This window comes from Prenolepis imparis, unplaced genomic scaffold, assembly GCF_030444845.1.
Source record: "Prenolepis imparis isolate NDT839.2.m4 unplaced genomic scaffold, iyPreImpa1.0 SCAF_14, whole genome shotgun sequence".
Classification (NCBI taxonomy): domain Eukaryota; kingdom Metazoa; phylum Arthropoda; class Insecta; order Hymenoptera; family Formicidae; genus Prenolepis; species Prenolepis imparis.
Genome location: NW_028141172.1, coordinates 3,247,235 through 3,266,129, shown reverse-complemented (window position 1 = coordinate 3,266,129; position 18,895 = coordinate 3,247,235). Strand labels below are relative to the sequence as shown.

Sequence of the window (18,895 nt, the reverse complement as noted above, 5' to 3'; positions counted from 1 at the left end):
TCAACAAAATCAGAATTTTCGGATTCATGAGATTTTTTGGTAACACTTTGGTTAAATCAGAGATGCACTATAGAGATTTAAAAATTTTTATGTTACAAATTGATTCATCTAATAGAGTTCGCTGATCAAAAGAATCTTAACAATTTTTGCAATGCAAAAAGGATTTGAATCCAAATTGATTAGCATCCAGAGAAGCTTAAACACATTTGTATATCTATCGGTCTATCTTAACGTGATCTCGATCACATGGCAGCCTCAAAATAGGTATACAGGAAACAAGTTCAAGGGTTAAGTGTTGTTCCCACCAGCGTTTTCTAAACGACGACACAGCTTCCCTTGTGTCCTCTCATTTCTCTCACTCGTACTTTCAGCTACCTACCAATCTGTGTCTTTTTTTTCCTCCTCTCTCTCTTTCCCTTGTTCTCTTGCACCCGCATTTGGTGGTCATAAACTACTAGTACCCGACGTACGCTGAGGTTATTGGTTTTTGCAAAGGGGCTTGACAGTGTCGTATACATGCTACCACGTATGTACCTTCATTTTGTACGGGGGTGAATTTTATTTCTCCAAAATAATCCCTGAATCTTCTTAGAATATTCGCAGGCACTTTTATTAAAACTTTGTAACACACCGCTAAAATATATACAACATAACTTTGGAAAAGAGTGTAATGTATGAAGAAAAAAAAGAGGAAAGTTTATGTAAACATTTTCGGAGTATACTGTTCTTTCGAGTTTTCCATTTTATAATGCAATATCAATCACAACTCTTACCGATATGAATCTATTATAGTACTCTTGAAAAATAGAATAATTTTTAAATGTAGCTTGTTTGTACATATTTATTAGCGATCTTTGTTTGCATCGCATTTTATTTTTTATTACATTCTGCTTTTCAAAACAATCGCAAAATATATAAAAAAATCATTAAAAGATGTTCGATGCATCTAAGATAATTTAATTTTATTAACATTGTTGGGAAAAGAACACATATTTACTGAAAAAATAAAACATGCATCTGCCTAAACTACGCGCTTCTCTTGAGCAATGTATTTATAACCGTACAACTATTCATTTCTTCAGTATTCTGTCAAAATAAAAAGCTTACAGAAACGCTTAAACAAATATTTCATAACTATATTTCATAAATATTTCATATTCGCAAATAAAGTATTATTATTACTGCTGCCTATTCAATTTTCATAGCAGCTAATATAGTCTCAACAACGCGACTCGAAAAGGAAATATTTCCAGATCTCATGTTAATGTAAATTTTATTCTTTTGTCAGATACCACTCTCGACGTACATTTTAACCACATATGTTTGAAAAAATAATTATTATAACAAAAAATAACACATAAAAAGATTAATTGCGAAAGATTATAAATCTACAACAAAATAGCGAAGTGCGCATATTGTTGAAAAAATATTTACAAAGGACGTTTCGAGTTTTATTTTTTGAGTATTACATATGAGAACGGCAAGTATACATTTTTAAAAAAACGTGGCAAACATATAAATGTGTTTTGTGTGCGCGTTGCTTCCGAAAAGATTAAATACTTACTTTTTTTTACATTCGTGGCTAAAACGTGATTTTTAAAAACCACAAGCATAATCTTTTTTTATATTTTTTTATTACGTGATTTTCCTCTAAATTTTTGCAGATTTTTCGCCGCGCATCGTGCATTGTTTCTCTTAGCGTGAGTATTCGATCCTACGAAAAGAATGAAGAGTCGCGAGACTGCCGGCTGGTCTCATGCTTTCTCGTCTCCGTTCTAATTCAATTACGCCATCCGGTACAATCTGCGTCTATCCAGATGTATCCAGTGGCATATTTATAGCCGCGCGAATGATTCGCCCCATGCTTTTCCGCGCTCCAGCATATCATTTTCTCTCCTTTCTCCCTGATCCTCTTACCCCCCTCAGACTCCCGATGCATATGTCAGCTACGTAACTCGCGTGGGATTCATCATGTTTCACGAATGATTGACCATTGTCAATCCGTTTTTGCCCAATTTCACATATCTAGATATGTCGCGCATCATTGGTTATTTATACAGAAATTTTGTAATAATAAATGCATCAAAAATAACATAAAACTGAGGAATGGTTAATGAAAGAAAAATAATCTTCCCTATCAAGCATTCTTCAATCCAAATGTTATTTGGAGCGGATTATAAATAATTTCCATTTTATGTTTAATTTATAATCGCAAATAGTCATGACAGACAATCTGAAGAATAATTTATTGTCAATTTCGCGGACGTACATATGCAATTTACAAAATATCTCATAAAGCACCAATTCTTAGTTTATTTAACACCCAAAATATTTATAGACACTAAAAATAACTAATCCATAAATAAATTATGCTCTGAGCATAAGAGTCAATGTGACATTGATTTTTTCTAAGCATCAGCATTTCGATCTACTTAAAGATTCAAATCAGCTCGAATGAAAGATCTACTGTTAGGAGCCTGGGATAGACAGTTAAGCATAACTACGATAAATTTGTATTTAAACAAAATCAAATGTAAAATCTTCAATTTATTTTTTTCCACAAAATGTATATTACAGTAAACGATATATTTTTTTCAAATTAGCATACATGATGTACATATATCTGAGGAACGAAACCAATCAAGTGATGAACCAATTGAATTTCTGCACACTTTTCCAGAACATTAATATAATTCTTAGAAATTTAAAATTAAAAATTTGACATTTTTTTATTAAATAAGACAATTTAAATCAAATAACTTTAAATTCAATTTTAATGCATGTGTATTATAATTTAAAAAATTTTAGATTTTTCCTCTGAGACAAAAATTTAGGCTTACAGATCAAATATTCTTAATAACATATACATGTTTTATATATTTTTTTTAATGAGCTCAAAGGAGAGAATTAATGTGCACGACATGGATCATTTTTTTCATAGCCTTCAAGTCTTTATACACATATTGACTTCTTTTTTAAAAATTAACCTTGGTAAAAATATTGTTATCTAAAATTTACACACATATTTAAGTTTAAATTATTGGGAAACGCATATCATAAAAATCTGCATGCACATTCGTAAAAAAATAAAAATGTAAAAAAAAACAATTTTAAGCGCTTCACAAGGTAGACTGCCCCATTAAATATTTCAAATGTTAAAGTATCTGCAAAAGTAATTTAAAAATCCATATCAACGAAGTTCCGAATGGCAGCATAAAACACAAAATAGTGTGTACCTATACATACATACTATATACATGTATATAGATTTACCGTTTTACGCGCGTGTATGGGCATATGACTTCCGGTAGGTAATGGAAGGCTCGTCGCCTGGCCTGTTTTGCTCTCGTATTAGTTCTATCGCGGCTGTCTCTATTCCTCTCTTGCCTCACTCTCACACTCTCTCTTCGTGGCCTGTCCTGTGTGACCGTCCACCGCGTCGTTTCTTCGTCGGTCTCACGTGGCTTACGACATGCGTCACTGCCAGTCGGGCTAATACGATCCTCGATCCGCGCACGAGCCAATCGCATAACCGCCTGTCGGCTCTCCTTTCAGCAGCCTCGACATGTTTTATCGCTCCTTCAGCGATCAGTCCGGCCGTGATCACCCTATCCGTCTTTCAGTGAGAGATCGACGTGATTGCCTGATCTATAAGTGTCCCCAGGTCGACCTACGCGTCAGCGATCAAGACGTCCAGGTCTGCTGCCGCTGTTAAAAGGGAAAAGTAGCCGCCTCGAATGTCCTGAATATATAGACCCAGTCGATTCGTTGTCTCTTGTCACCAAACCAACACCTACAATTCGCGAAGACCCGTTTTGCTCCGATCGTGTGCTCCGATAGTCTCTCCTTGGTTCACTTTCGCTCACAAGACTGGACTTCTCCCTACGAGAACTGCTGTGGATACTGAACCAATGAGACGGTGGTTCCACTTTTGATTAATTGCTCTGCGATAATAAATATATCTTCGATGTTGTGAATTCGAAGATAAAAGTTGAAGTGTTCAACTTTCGAGGTCATTAAAGACGCGATTTTTGGGAATGGTTTGTTAATTATCTCCGCACAACTTTAGAATGCTTCGAACCCTAGAATTTTAGATAATTAAATAATTTATTCTTTCGATGCTGAAATACTGCCAATTTGTCGAAATTTTAAATGTCTTCTCGCATTTTTTCGAGATTCCAGAATCACCGAAAATTATATTACAACTTTTAAATTACGATATGTATTAAAGCGCACACTTTTTTTCTTTTCAAGATTTTAAACAATTTAAATTTATATCTATTTATCTCAGATATTTGAATTTTCTATTATTTAATTTTTTTAATCTTTCAATTCTTAAATTTTTATAACATTTCTGAAGTCTTGAATCTCCTTTTAAAACCTCAGATATTTAAATCTTCAAGTTGGCATATCTCAATTTACGTATGTGCTTGAATCAGAACGTTTAAATCCTCCAATCTGAGTTTAATTAACTCTATCTACTCTCTACAACAACTGCAATATATGTATTGCAAATTGAGATACACGCTGGCGAAACTGCGGAACCAATTTTTCCCCCAAAAAAAAAAAAAATGATGCTCGATTACTCCAACAAAATTATCACCAATCTTTGGAAGTCACAGACAATAATTTCTCGAGAGGAATGATTCTTTTATTATTTTTTTTTTTTTTTTAAGCACGATTAATTAATCGGCCGAGGATACACGCATCTCTCGACTGTCGTACTTGAACGTCTTGCAAGAAACGACGTACATATATACACGATGAATCGGAATTTCAGACACGCACCACGAAATGCACGAAACCGCGAACTAACTTCACGCCGCGAAGAACCTATAGAAATGCGCGTTCGAGATTCGAATGACGTCGAGATTCGAGTAATCGACGCAAAATGAGACGCGCGACGCTTCGCGAGGGGCGACCATATCGCTAGCGCGAATCACGATAATACAACGATATATCGCCTAACCTCACTCCGCGACAGCACCAAACGTACTGCTGAAATTCAACGCAGCTCCGTTCGCCGCAGCCGACCTGCCGTAGGTGGCGATGGCGAACGATGGGAGAAACGCGCCATCCGATGACGTCACATAATCGAGAGGAACGAGCCGAGGTTAGCTCGATAGTCGGCGCGCCCCGCGAAAAGACGGTCTCTGGTTTATCGACGCTCGCGATGCGAATAAATGGCGACGCAACGTTACAATGCATATCGGAGGAGCTTCCCTGGCACCGCAAGTCTTTTTCGGACGTGTCAGATAGGACCCGTTTCAGCCGGACGCGGGTGACGTCAGTTTCTTTTATATTTTTATATTTTGATTTATATATAAATACATCCGCGCGACTTCACCTCTCTATAAATTCTCTATAAATTCATTATTTAATTCTTGCATTTTTCAGTTGAATTTTTACAGGAAATTTAAAAGAATTTCTATTAAATAAATATTTAATAATATTTAAATAAATATCGAAGATTGAAATATTGTAAAGAGGATATTGATAATGCAGCTTTAAAATTATTTCAAAATTAGTTGAAAATTTACCTGGCAAAGATGAAAAACCTCATATCTATAGAGATATATGATATATTAAAAAATAATCGCTCGATATATTTAATTACAATAGATATATTGATAGGTTTTACTTTATAGCTTTGACGCTTTCTTCATCTTTCATATTAAAACATTTCGTTTATTAAGTTTTTAAATATATATATGTATAAGTTTTTTAATACATTTTAATTATATCGAATTCTTGTAAGAATTTGTAATGAAATTATATTTAGGCAAATAAAAATATTTTATTGATACAAGTTGGGAAGTAAATGAGATAATCGATAATTTAATTATATACACATACAATTCTACAGAACGTATACAATTATACGAAATGCACAATTTTGCATTTCTGCATTTACTGCAGACACGTGAATTTCATTCCGTAGATAACAATTAGTTACACAATACATACTCGTTGTCGATACAATGTTAAAATCTATGTAGTTAAAATATAACACTATTTTCTACGCTATATATCTATATTTTAAACCGTAATATAAATTCTCTCTCATTGATTATACTTTAATCAATTAACAAAAATAACAAATTTCGTTTCTCGACAGTGTCTATAAAAGACGAAAAATGTATTGCAACACAATAACTTTGTAAAATTATAAGATAGAAAGTTTATAAGTACATATAATAGTATCTTCTAATATAATTCACTAAATAAAAAATAAACTATAAATTAAAACATATAGTTATACGAATAGTTATTAAACTAGGAATAACTTGTATCAGCAATAAATGTAAAAATAATAAATTAGTAAATTAGTTACAAATGATTCGATTACAAAATGCAATAAATGTACGAAATCATTCCTAGTTTAATTTTTTCTATTCAATAATTTTATATATAATTATTTTAATCAATATAATATTCATAAACTTATTTTAACAATTGCATCGTTAAAGTAAAACTATAATTATTTAATATGTAATTGTATGCACAATTTAAAAAATATTCTTTATATCTGTTCTAAATTTTGAGTTTATATCTTCTAAAATGTTAAATGAGTCTGAATGTATTTAAGTATATAATCTCCTTCTCTCTTAATCTTTTTTTTATTAACATCTTTAATTTTTCATTACTTCTCATTATATTGTTCCTTTCTTCGATCGATAAACATTCATTGCTCGTAATAAACAAAAGTCAATAGATACATCGATATTCTATTAGCACCTTTAAATTTCTATTTTTTACCGGAAAACGACACACGATACGATACAAATAAGAACTTCGATATCGAATTCCTTGTCGAATGGTCCTACATAAGAAATATCGTATTTTGATGAAAGTCACCCAAGTGAGAGTCATTATTTTCAAAATTTAAATAACATATTAACACAAAATTTAAATTACATATTAACACAATAATAGATGTGCATTGCATTAATTACTTAAATCTTTTTTTATTTACAGTAATGATATTTATATTTAAATCTTCTAATTACTTTTATGTCTTATTTTTTCCCTTAATCTGTTTTCTCATATTTTACATGAAATCTCATGTAAATTTGTTTCAAGATTATACATAATGTGTTTTTGATTCTCAAAAAATAACTCTTCAACGAATAATGTCTTTTCTAAAGTGACTGTTGTTTAAAAGAACAAGAATTTTCTGACCCAAGACATCGTAGATCCTAGCAAGAAGATGCTTCGATTGTTCTACTACTGCACAATTTTTCCGCTTGTCGAACCATAATTTAATTTGCTATTCCTGCGTCATATGGTGCTCGAGTTTTAAGATTTATTAAAGCTGAACGACGATGCATTAACGATAGAAGAAGGCGAGAATGAGATGAGGATAGCGAAACGAGGGTGGAAAATCTAGGGAAAGTGCCGACTAACCATCTGTAAGGCTTCCCTCTATTCTCTTTCTCTCTTCCGTTTCTCATCTCTCCTTCTCCAACTCAAGAACCTCTCAAGGCGTGTAACGAATCAATTGAGATCTGAATCGAGCTCGAATTCAGATAAGTAGAATTCAAGCGCCAACTAAATAAGTAAGACACGATAAGATAATGAAGATGAGATAAGGAAAATTCGACGACTGATCAATTAACTTTTTTTTTTTATATTAGATCTACATTAGAGTCTTGATAATTTTGCCTATTCAAAAATACCGAAGAACAAGATCTTATATTTAAAAATAACTGATACTGAGAAATTTCTTTGCGTTGTCAATATTTTTCGATCCCTAACAGTTGAAAAATTTGTGTTAAATTTAACAAATATCACATGTCCCAAACGGTCCACAGAAATTTTTGTGTTAATTTAACATAATACGGATATGTTAAATGATGACACGAATATTGTGTTAATATTTTAACATAAAATAAATGCAAACTTTAAGTAAACTTAAAATAAATTTTGTGTTAAATTAACATAGTTTTAATGTAAAAATTGTTAATTTTACATTTTATCATCCCACTTATATTATAAAGTAAAATTAACATTTTTTTTCTGTAAATTTTAACAGATAAATCTTGTCACTAATAATATTGAACATATTTGGTGTGTAAAATTAAAAGTAAATACACATTGTGTTATTTTTACACTTTTTTTCAGTTATTTTAATAATTTAACATTTGAGTTCAATTAACATAACAGCAATATGTTCATTTAACACATGAATAATGTGTTAAATATTTAACACAAAAATTTTAACGGGGACCATTTTTAACAGGAAAACACAAATTTTTCAACTGTGCTCTTAAGTGAAAGATTTTTCATCCAAATACGAAAATAAATGAATCAGTAATTCGGAAGGGTTTTTCGTAGAGTAAAGGGAATTGTTCATGAAGGAATGAAGTCCTCAATCCAGTCATTTTGTAGGCAGTTTTAGGAGATCCCTGAGACGTATCACGATCTTGGATACGAATTCTTGAAGAAGTGACTGTCGAGCCTTACCGACGTCCATTACCTCTTCATGGTTAGCCTCGCCGTGATCTTCGTATTCGATGACGCACTGATTGGTAATTAGACTAAATGCGAATACGGTGAGATCGCAATGACATGCGGTGATAACCTCGTGAACCGTGGACATGCCTAAATGATATAACGACATGTATTATATATGTGTAACATTGCACAAATATTTGCATATAGATAAATGAAGAAATAATTAAATGTTAGTAAATATAACAATCAAGAAAACAAGTTGCTAAATAATTAAAGATATAAACGCATATATACGGTAATAAATTAATATATAAGGAAGTTAAACACTTCTAATGAAAATCATTTCAAATGAAAATAACGCGATAATTTTTAATTATTATTATATATTTTGTATCTTGTGATAATGATTATATAAATAATTTTCCTATTATATATGTTTATATATATATATATATGTATTATATTAGAGCAATCAATTTTAAAAATGATTTTATAAGAGGTATTAATTTCATCATTCTGTTATCTCGTTTACTTTACAGATTTAATTGCTCCCTCTGCTGTTATGCAAATAAGCGAGATATGAAATTGCGAAACATGTTGAATCTATCATTGATTGCCTTGCAAAAAAGTTAATGATTTACTTATAATTAACATATATATACTTTACATAATACGGATGTTGATATCGTAGTGATTATCAGCATGATTCTCTCACAATGTTTCATATTGTGTTAAAATATTCATCGGTATTTTTTAATGATTAAGGAGTGTCACTTGCAAGAATAAAAATTTATAACGATTCTGTACTTTCCGATTTGAATATTCAGAGTATATCAAAAATCATACTCCATACTTATTTCTTAATAATTAAAAATATAGATATTTTTATTGATTATAAGATGTATTATATTTGCAAACAAATATCAACACGCTTATAGAGTTTGGTTAATTGAGAAATAAACTACATACCAACTGCGTCAACACCGACCATCCTCAGCATCTTTAACTCCGCCACTGTCTCAAAATTAGGACCACCTAAACACGTGTAAACCCCCTTGTGCACGATATTGGCGATATCCATCTCTTGAGCTACTTGTTTACCGATCTCCATCAGTACAGTATTATAGGCTTTATTCATGGGCGGAAATCGAGGGCCGAATCTGAGAAAAAAAATAATAAATCTGCTTAAAAAATACTAAAAAATGTCGATAATAAATAATTGATAATAAATTATTAATAACGATATGCGGTTTTCATACTTTGACAGTTTCGCTTTATTTAACTTTCAATCTCCGTTGAAAAAAGCAGGAGATAAAATATATCTTTTTTCGCTTGTTAAAAATATTAAAAAATAATAGAAATTTACATTGTTAACGAATTCGAATCCGCTTCCGTTGAATTCTTCGAAACATTATCAAAACTTGTCGAAGAACTTGTCGGAATCAAAAAAGAGAGAAAGAGAGAGAGAGGACGGAGATAGATAGAAAGAATGGCATTAATTTATTTCATTGAAATAACCTCTTGAAAATCGGATTGATGAACTATTTACACGGCGACATAAAGAAGCTGATTGACGTATTTGCTCAGCAAAGTCTTTCTACGTTCTCTATCTTGCTTTTTTTCTTTTCTTTCTTCCCTTCTCGTTTCCTTGACCCGGTCCTTCTCACCATCTCTTTTACTTCCTTTCATCGCGCAACACCTTTTTCTCCGAATCCTCTTACAACTTCTTAACCCGCTCGTTCCCGCCGATAGTTGTATTTGTTCTCGCTTTCCCCGGATGAGTGAATTTAATTTTTTTCTCGCGATCGCGACTATGAAGATTAATCTTTTCGAAATTTACCTTTGTCCACATATACGATTCTCTCTAACTTAGCATAATCCTTCTATCAGTGACCGGACACCCAATGCAACTTTAAATGTCAAAAATGTGGCCTTTGTATTCAGAAAATATAAGGGAAAAGAATGTTCGATGCTGCTGCTATGAAAAGAAATTATCAAAAACATGCGATTAGTGCCCTGATATTTATATATGGAAAGGTGAAAAATTCTTGATTGATAGAAGGGTTAATCTTCTTCAATATATACTGAGGAGAAGAAGTTTAATCCTGTGTCTCACCTGACGTCATTTGGTCCTTGAAGCGGGTTGTTGCCGGCAAAACCCATCATATTCACATGATCCTTCACTATCATGATATCACCAACTTTGTAAGTAGGATTTAAACCGCCGGCTGCGTTAGTGGCGATTAAATGTGTCACACCCACCAGCTTCATCACCCTCACTGGCATGGAGCACTGCGGATAGTCATTGTTACATTTCGATTAACATAACAAACCATTTTATTCGCATCTTATCCGTATCATTTGACGATTGTACGTGGTGAGCGAAATTAGTCGTACCTTCCAGAGTGGATAGCCTTCGTAATAATGAAACCTCCCCTGCATGCACATGATCGGTACACCCTGAAGATACCCGAAGACCATCTGGCCGGTGTGTCCCTTTACCGTAGACGCCGGGAAATGTGGGATATCTTCGTAGGGAATACATTGCTTGTCCACGAGAGATTCCGCGAGCGAACCTGGACACAACTCGTTTTGCTCATATGATCCTGTTTAGGAATAAACAAAGTAGGTAGGATAAACCGAAAGCCCCGCAACCGTTCGAAGTAACAAATGAACTTTCTAATGCAAGAATAAGTAACAATACAAAGAGGCTCAGGACAGGATAACTTTAAAATTAATACCAAATAATGTAAATATAAGCGTGAATATGTATGGATTAGAAACAACATATACAGGGTGTCCCAGAATGATGGGGACTAAATTCGTGTGCAGATTCCTGGGATCATTTGGAGACGATTTTTCCTCAGCAAAAATGTCGAGACACCAATAATTTTCGAGTTATAAGCGATTGAAAATAAAGGGTTTTTCGCAAACTAAGCCTTGTGGAAATAAAATAATAATAAATTCACATTCTTCAATTAATTTTAGGTAGAGTTTACTTTAATAGAATTTTAATTTAAGGCTTAGTTACAAAGATACATGATGGCAAAAATTGGAAACATGCAAAAAATAATGACCTTCCTCGACATTTTCGCTGAGGAAAAATCGTCTCCAAATGATCCCAGGAATCTGCACACGAATTTAGTCCCCATCATTCTGGGACACCCTGTATAAGCGTACGTATATGAAATCGTAATCAGACGGGCATTATTAATGCTGTAACAATATTAATGCTCAAAAATATCACACAAATAATGTCGTGTAGAATATTTCATAACATTTCGAGTAAATCATTAATTTTGGTAAACAACTATTTTTTCAATGTTTGAAAAAGCACGTTTAATAAATTTATTAAGATAAAATAATATTTATGAAATTCATAAATATTATTTTATCTTTTATATACATAGTTGTACAATTATTCATCATTGAATTGATAATGAATTAGGATAGATTTTAATGCCGATTTATAATCTATTCTATATTATAATATTAAAAATAATAAAATTATCTATTATATTATTAAAAATAATAAAATATCTATTATAATATTAAAAATAATAAAACTATCGAACATAATTATCTCATTAATTATTTAATTATGAATGAATCGTTTACACTTAAGAGTACAAATATCGTATGCAATATGCACTAACCTATTCCCGAGCCGCATATAATTCCTATTCTCGGGCTGATCTTGACGCGATCCAACAGATACTTCGCTGATTCTTGCAACGTTTCAAAGGTGTACCTAAAAAATAAGACATATATTAAAAATTCCTTTTTTTCCCACAATAAAATTGATAGACAAAAATTATTCAAATTCGAAGACATAAATGCGACTTCAAGTTCTTCGCGGAAATGCGGGTTTGCATGCGATTCGTGTAATTTTGTGCAACTTTGCAATTCACCCCGGTGCACGATATTATGAACCGACCCGTACAGAGAGAAGCTATTGATGACGCAAGAGGATTGCGAAGTAATTCTCAGACGCGCGGTTGAATATGGCAGGGCTTTCCTTCTCTCTATGCCGATATCGCAGAGACATATTAAAGGGTATTCAACAGATTGGTACTGATTAAGCGGACGTCGTACCCGCGCTACAGCTCACAACTATCGCGCGGCTATATTAAACGTCCTGTCATAATTATATGTAATTGCGTACCTAAGCTTTGCGGTAATAACAACTATGGAGATCGTCTAGTTACTCCGATACAGCTGGCTTCAAAAGTTAGACGTCGCGAAGACAGTCATTCAATAATGACTGCTGCACTGAGAAAATTTTCTCTTAGAATTTACCCTGAAAATCATATATGGTAATTGTAAGACAATATGGTATGGAAAGAATTTTATGAGAATTTCTCTGATTAATATTTATCATAATAAAAATAATAATATCTATCACAATAAAATATAAAACATGTTTGATTAATTTTACTAAACTGCATAGAAGGACTATGATTTTTATTGTGATAAATATTAATCAGAGAAATTCTCATAAAATTCTTTCCATATTATCCCACGATTACTTATGATTTTCAGGGTAAATTCTAAGAGAAAATTCTCTCTCTCTCTCTTTGTGGAGAACACAATATAATATAATAATAATACGCACTTTATATATCTAATTTTTCCCATATATTTTCATGTCTCAAAAAAAGACGTGTAAAGTTGAATCGACTTTTACTAATTGCCAGTGATTTATTTGTCTATTTCGTATTGTGAGCAGCTATTAGATTGCCAGTTCGACAAAGATTGAAGATATGTAACTTTATTGTAATTCAATTTGTTGGAAATAATTTTGATATTGATTGATATGACGTCATACACAAACATGTGCACGTGTTTAATTTTTTCTTGCATCGACATTGAGAAAAAAATCAGATTATATAAAATCTTTACCTTTTATATATATAGATAATAATCAAGATATATATCTATGCGGGAGCGTACAAATTAAAAATTTAAATCTCATTTTAATTTATGTGATAAGATTGTATTATACTGCGCGTTGTACCGACGCTATAACAAGCTAAAGAACAAGATCAATTATGCAACAAGAATCGATATCAGTCGAGCTAAGAGTATTGATAGAGTAAGCGGTGTACATAATTACAGTCCTGAACATGCAAACTCTCTGTACTGATATAGAACTATATATTCGCTTATAACTCTGCAACTATTATAAACCTTGATATCTCTGTGTATTAGAAATTTCGATTCTAATTAACTTTCAGAACCACGCCATTAAACAAATTATTTCAACATTTTGCTTCGGCATAAAATCGAATTGCCATATGCAAAACGTTAAATCAATTATTTCGATTTTATTTACTCTGAAAATTAATTAGAGTCGAAAGTCATGCGTGCGGAAATATCAATAAGATTTACAAATAAGCTTGCAAAGTTATAAACGACTGTGATTAAACATCGGTATATATTGAGAGTTTGTACGCTCGAAGTCGCATATAGAATTATATATACTGTTCTATTAATTTTTATAGAATAGCTGATATCAATTCTCACTGCGCAACTAATCTTGTTTTTAATTCTCGCGTCATATATGTGAGTACTACAGCACAATCATTTATCATAAATTAAAATAAAATTTGAATTTTTAATTTGTACTCTCATGCATGTTAATTATATTACTTATTAAACATTTTTAATTACTCATTCTGAACATACTATGTACAATAACAGAATATTCGTGCAAGAAGAAAATTAATAACATGATACATGTTATTATACTGTATCAAATCAATCGATATCGAATTTATTTTTAACAAACAAATTACCGACATAATTATCAACTCTTATTACTGTCGAAATATAGTGGAAATATATACGATCTGCGCGATAAAGCGCTGAATGAAGCAAGAAGAGGAATCAACGATACAATTTTTTATTCTTTTTTTTTATTTTTTATTCTTTTTTTTAACTCTATATTATAGCCTTTTTTCTAAAGAGTGCATACAAAATTTATTTCATAATAACGCTGACATCAATTTCCAAGTCAGGTTTTCGATGCTGCAATTCTATAGACTCTTGAATCTTTAAAGGGATTCTCCAGCCTTGTTCTTCGGTTTCCTTAGTTTCTCACGCCACTTACACGTCGACTTGTGTCTCGCGTGTCTCGCGATGACCTTCTCTTCTTTCTCTCTTTTTTTTTTTTTTTTATATAGAACGTCTGTCTTTTCTGAATCAGGCAATTGTCTCATTTGACATGACAAGCGCACACTTGGGTGGTTGCGGCCTTTGAATCTACGAACTGAGCCCTTTATTTGAAAATTTCGATATTTCTTTTACAAACCAGAAAACTACAATTTAATTACAAGAGCTTTCAAAATAAATGCTCGATTATTAAATCATTAGGTCTGGAAATAATTAAGATTTTTCGAAAGAAGATTTCTATAAAATTCGAAAAATTTTAACTTTAAATCTCTCAGATTCTCGGGCACTCTAATCCTCAAATATGCTGGAGATTATTACGAGATATTTTTGATCACAATATTCTCCGCATTTTACGAAACTATGAACACCCATATACGGCCATGTAACCGCGAGTAAATTCAAATACTACGTAAATTCGATAACTACATTCGCGTGTGTGACGTGCGCGGAAATTTTGCGCGTGCATTTATTCGCACGTGTGTTATGGACGCATATACACGATAGATGAGGTGTGCGTGAATCTCCGGCATATAGAGTGTAACCGAAATATCTAAAGAGAAAAAAATATATGGATAAAAGTGTGATTGTCCGTCCAGGATATATCCACGAGTGCGTTTATCAATTTATGCTCGCACTGTGAACGCCATCGAAAAAAAATAGAATAAAATAAAATTGGGGATTGGAAAATGTCGCCTTCGTGATTATCCTTGAATATTGTAAAGAATGTAAAGCAACAAAATGCTTTTTTTTTTTTTTTTACTTTTTACAATTAACCTTCGTTTATTGATGTATCACCGTAACAGCAGACAAAACGTGTGTATCGATGTGTCATTTGTAATTGATCCATTAGTCATTCAAAGTGAATGGAACAATCGATCTATCCGTAACTGATGAAATTTTCCCCTTGAATAAATGTATCTATACGTCAAGGAAAAAATTCTATGACGAATTGAAAGTCAATTTTTTACTCGACTAATGCGCATTTGTAATTTCTCAATTGATATTGGGATTGATGTTTAAAACACTTTTATCAGACATGTGTGAATGTCTCGTTGCTTCGTCAAAAATGTGATATATATGTACGCTCTCGAATTTATATAATTTTTTATCAATCAATCTATATCACTCTTCCTCTTTTCATATGATTTAAACGCGTCTTTAATAATTGAAAACGCTCTGTAATTTTTATTCAATCTATAATTACAAAACGTGTGTCAACATAAACTGTGATTATAAGTAACTGGTCTGCAAAAAATAAAAAATTAGAAAGCAAAGACATAATTAAAACAATTCATTATATTTATAGTTCAAATGCAGCAATATTAATTGCATATTGCATATAATTAAATGGATTTAAATACTTTTTTATCTCCGATATTAAAAACTATAGTTAATTGATTTTTTTTTAATTGAATGCAGAATTAATGAATAATTGAGATCGGAAAATTATCTTCAATAAGAAGCTAATTACATATGAATAAATATTCTGTTATTTTTTATCGAAGTTATTCAGTTATATATTCAATCTTACATAATTTAATGTCTTTAATTATATACTTTTACAATTAGTTTTTTAATTTATTTAAACTCCAAAATATTTTTTTTTATTTGTCATAAATAATATGTGAGGAAAAAATTTTCCTTTATTAAAAATAATTTAAAATAGATAAAATGTGAAAGATAAAAAACGTTCTCGTAATTTTTATTCCATCTATAATTACAAGACCTGAAAAATGGCTTTTACGACACTTTCGCTTGAACACCACGTATATCCCTGGAAGCGCATTTCGTGTACACGCGTACGTATTTCGATGCATGATTTGTAATACCCCTGAAGCCTATGTTATGCATTTAGCTTGAATCCTCCACTATTTGAGCGTGCCCCGGTAGTTTAGCAGGTAACCGCACCGTTTTGTACCAGTTTCGGAGCGAAATTACATCGAATTACAGTGGGGGCGCGCTCGGAATACTTCATTCATTCGATTTGCGTCAGATATTTGTGAGAAGTAAACAATTAACTTAACTAATTTCGCAATATCGGTAATCATTAGCATCCAGTAAATATTGTTTATAACGCACGCATATTTCAGCATACTAATTCTACTACATTCTATGTATATTCTTTTTGCAATTTGCTCAGTGATATTGAAATGAATTATTAAACCTGAGATAATGTTTCGAAAATGATTTGAACGAATTTACCTGTTGATTGATTTCAAGCGTAAACTCTAGCAAATTTTAATTCGAATGTCAATTACATATTAAACATTACGAGAGTTAAAAAGTTGCAAAGATTTTACATAGAAAATATCCAGTCTGTCAAATTTTTATTTTTTTTTTTTTTTTTTTTTCATTTTTAGATTTCCCTTTTGCATATACAGGATTATTCAAAATGATATTCAAGTTTTATCTGTTATCTTATAAAGTACTCGACTGAGACGAATGAATTTGATTATCTTCTCGGAAAATTATAAAACAGCACTTATAAGATAAGAGATAAAACTTGGAAAATTTTTCTCTTGGTTAATGATCATTGATCACTAATCACTGTGCGTTTGTGAGCTTCAAAAATATAGTCGTTTGAAATCGAATGACGAATTTTGAATGACCCTGTGTTTTACGTCCGAGGTGATCTCGAAATTTTACAGAGAAACAATTTAAATTTGACTTACGTGTGTCGCGCATGCTTCGCGTTTGTTTGGAACGCATCGTTATTGGTCGATCGTTTGATGGCCGGAAGACTGTCGTAACCGTTGGCAGTATCCGGAAATGGCATTTTCACTTCGAGTTAAATAACGTGTGTAACAAGTGTCACTCGTTAAAAAGGCTGACGATAAAATTGAAAAGGACGAGAGAAAGAGATGAAAGCGACTGACCGATCAGCTCGAGTGTATATCGCACGACTTACGATACTAATAGTAGTGCCTGGCGTGACTTTCGTGCGCTCGTTTTATAGAAAAGTTCACGCGCGAGTTGAAAAAATGCTCTCGAATGAGGCGTCCAATGATCTTGGACACGCATAAGCACGTCGGCCAATCGAAGAGTCCGCAATAGTGGCGCATAGGATAATCAGAGAGAAGATGGGGAAGAGGGGGAGAAAGCGCATAAGATGATAACCCTTCACGGACCAAGTGGTCCAATTATTGTTATTTATTCCGACAATGACGTTTTGACATCGATGAGACGCGAGTCTAGCGCGACGCAACGCCGGAATAATATTTTCGTCAACAACATCTGTGATTATAAATAAATGATTTGCAAAGATGAAGAAAGAAATTAGAAAGCAAAGATCCACGAAGATCTAAAAATAAAGAGAATCAACATCAGTTTATTATATTTTTTATATTAATTACAACAATATTAATCGCATATTGTCTATAATTGTAGATTTAAATATTTATTCGTTATTTCTTTGATATAAAAGTTATAATTTATTTTTGAAAAATTGAATGCCGAATTTTAATGGATAAATGAAGTCGGAGATATATCTTCAATTAGTTATCTTAGTCTCTTCAATTATATTCAAAAAGCTAATTATATATATGAAATTAAATATTCTATTATCTTTGATTGATGATATTCAGTTATATTCAATCTTATATAATTTAATATCTTTAATTATTTAGTTTTTTAATTTATTTAATCGATATGTATTGTTTATTTTTCTTTATTTCCTTTATTTTTCTTTGTTTTTTTTTCTTATAAATAACATGTGAGGCGAAAATCTTTTTTTTTTTAAAATAACTTAAAATAGAATATGAAAGATTAAACGCAGCTCTCGAATCGATCCGATTTTCTCTGGATTCAATTGTGAAGCATTTAACTTATTAATTCTCGCCGCAGCATCAATAAACCAACACAAGCATTCTCATGAGATGTCATTTACATAGTTACTATGAAACAAGACATGCATGACGACACGTGCCTTGAAGGTTTCAGTCTCTTTATTGAAGAAAACAAATTTGTAGTTTTTTTCCTCATGTATAGTTTTAAACAATCTAAATTTTTCAGAAATTTTTGGATGGAACAGTTTTGAGATTTTTCCGCGAAATTTTATATCGATCATATGATCATATGTTTCTATCGAATTTTCGAATTTTTTAATTTTTTTTAAATATATTACTTTCTAAACAGATTGTCATTAATTGCACGATATTAAAATACAAATAAAAAATCTTATTCTGCAGAATAAATTAAATCGTAAGTTAGTCAAAACGAGTCTTAATTATATATTTTTTACTAAATTATTATCATCTAATTCTTG

At 31.7% G+C, this 18,895-nt stretch overlaps 3 protein-coding genes across 7 annotated transcripts in view; 1 reads left to right on the top strand and 2 right to left on the bottom strand.

The window, feature by feature from the left end:
• Syn1 (Syntrophin-like 1) overlaps positions 1-5,007 on the bottom strand; it is a 265,686-nt gene extending 260,679 nt beyond the window's left edge. Inside the window, exons 1-2 of one of the 2 annotated variants that reach the window (XM_083054313.1) lie at positions 4,604-5,007; positions 3,274-4,082 (exon numbers count right to left, since the gene is read on the bottom strand). In XM_083054313.1, the coding sequence (XP_082910439.1) occupies positions 3,274-3,297 (24 nt within the window). In that variant the 5' untranslated portion in view covers positions 3,298-4,082; positions 4,604-5,007. The remainder of the gene's footprint in view (positions 1-3,273; positions 4,083-4,603) is intronic. The other variant, XM_083054314.1, reaches the window with a different exon arrangement.
• The window catches only part of LOC145945361 (phosducin-like protein 1), an 80,409-nt gene that overhangs the window by 54,233 nt on the left and 7,281 nt on the right, over positions 1-18,895 (top strand). The window lies entirely within an intron of this gene.
• Positions 5,819-17,565, bottom strand: LOC145945051 (purine nucleoside phosphorylase). 2 transcript variants are annotated; one of them, XM_083053869.1, is made up of 6 exons: positions 17,304-17,565; positions 12,114-12,208; positions 10,855-11,063; positions 10,574-10,749; positions 9,427-9,617; positions 5,819-8,604 (listed from the first exon to the last, which is right to left on the bottom strand). In XM_083053869.1, the coding sequence occupies exons 1-6, from the start codon at positions 17,405-17,407 to the stop codon at positions 8,381-8,383; spliced, it is 999 nt and encodes a 332-aa protein (XP_082909995.1). In that variant the 5' UTR covers positions 17,408-17,565; the 3' UTR covers positions 5,819-8,380. The 2 variants fall into 2 exon arrangements, with proteins under 2 accessions (XP_082909995.1, XP_082909996.1); XM_083053870.1 differs by having other exon boundaries at positions 10,855-11,033.

What these genes read in the sequence shown, in the direction of transcription:
- LOC145945051 (XM_083053869.1), bottom strand. Translation starts at nt 17,407, where the DNA reads ATGCCATTTCCGGATACTGCCAACGGTTACGACAGTCTTCCGGCCATC. An exon ending in TATATGCGGCTCGGGAATAG is followed by an intron (nt 11,064 to 12,113) that starts GTTAGTGCATAT and finishes ATTCCTAAACAG; the next exon opens with GATCATATGAGCAAAACGAG. An exon ending in AAGGCTATCCACTCTGGAAG is followed by an intron (nt 10,750 to 10,854) that starts GTACGACTAATT and finishes GACTATCCGCAG; the next exon opens with TGCTCCATGCCAGTGAGGGT.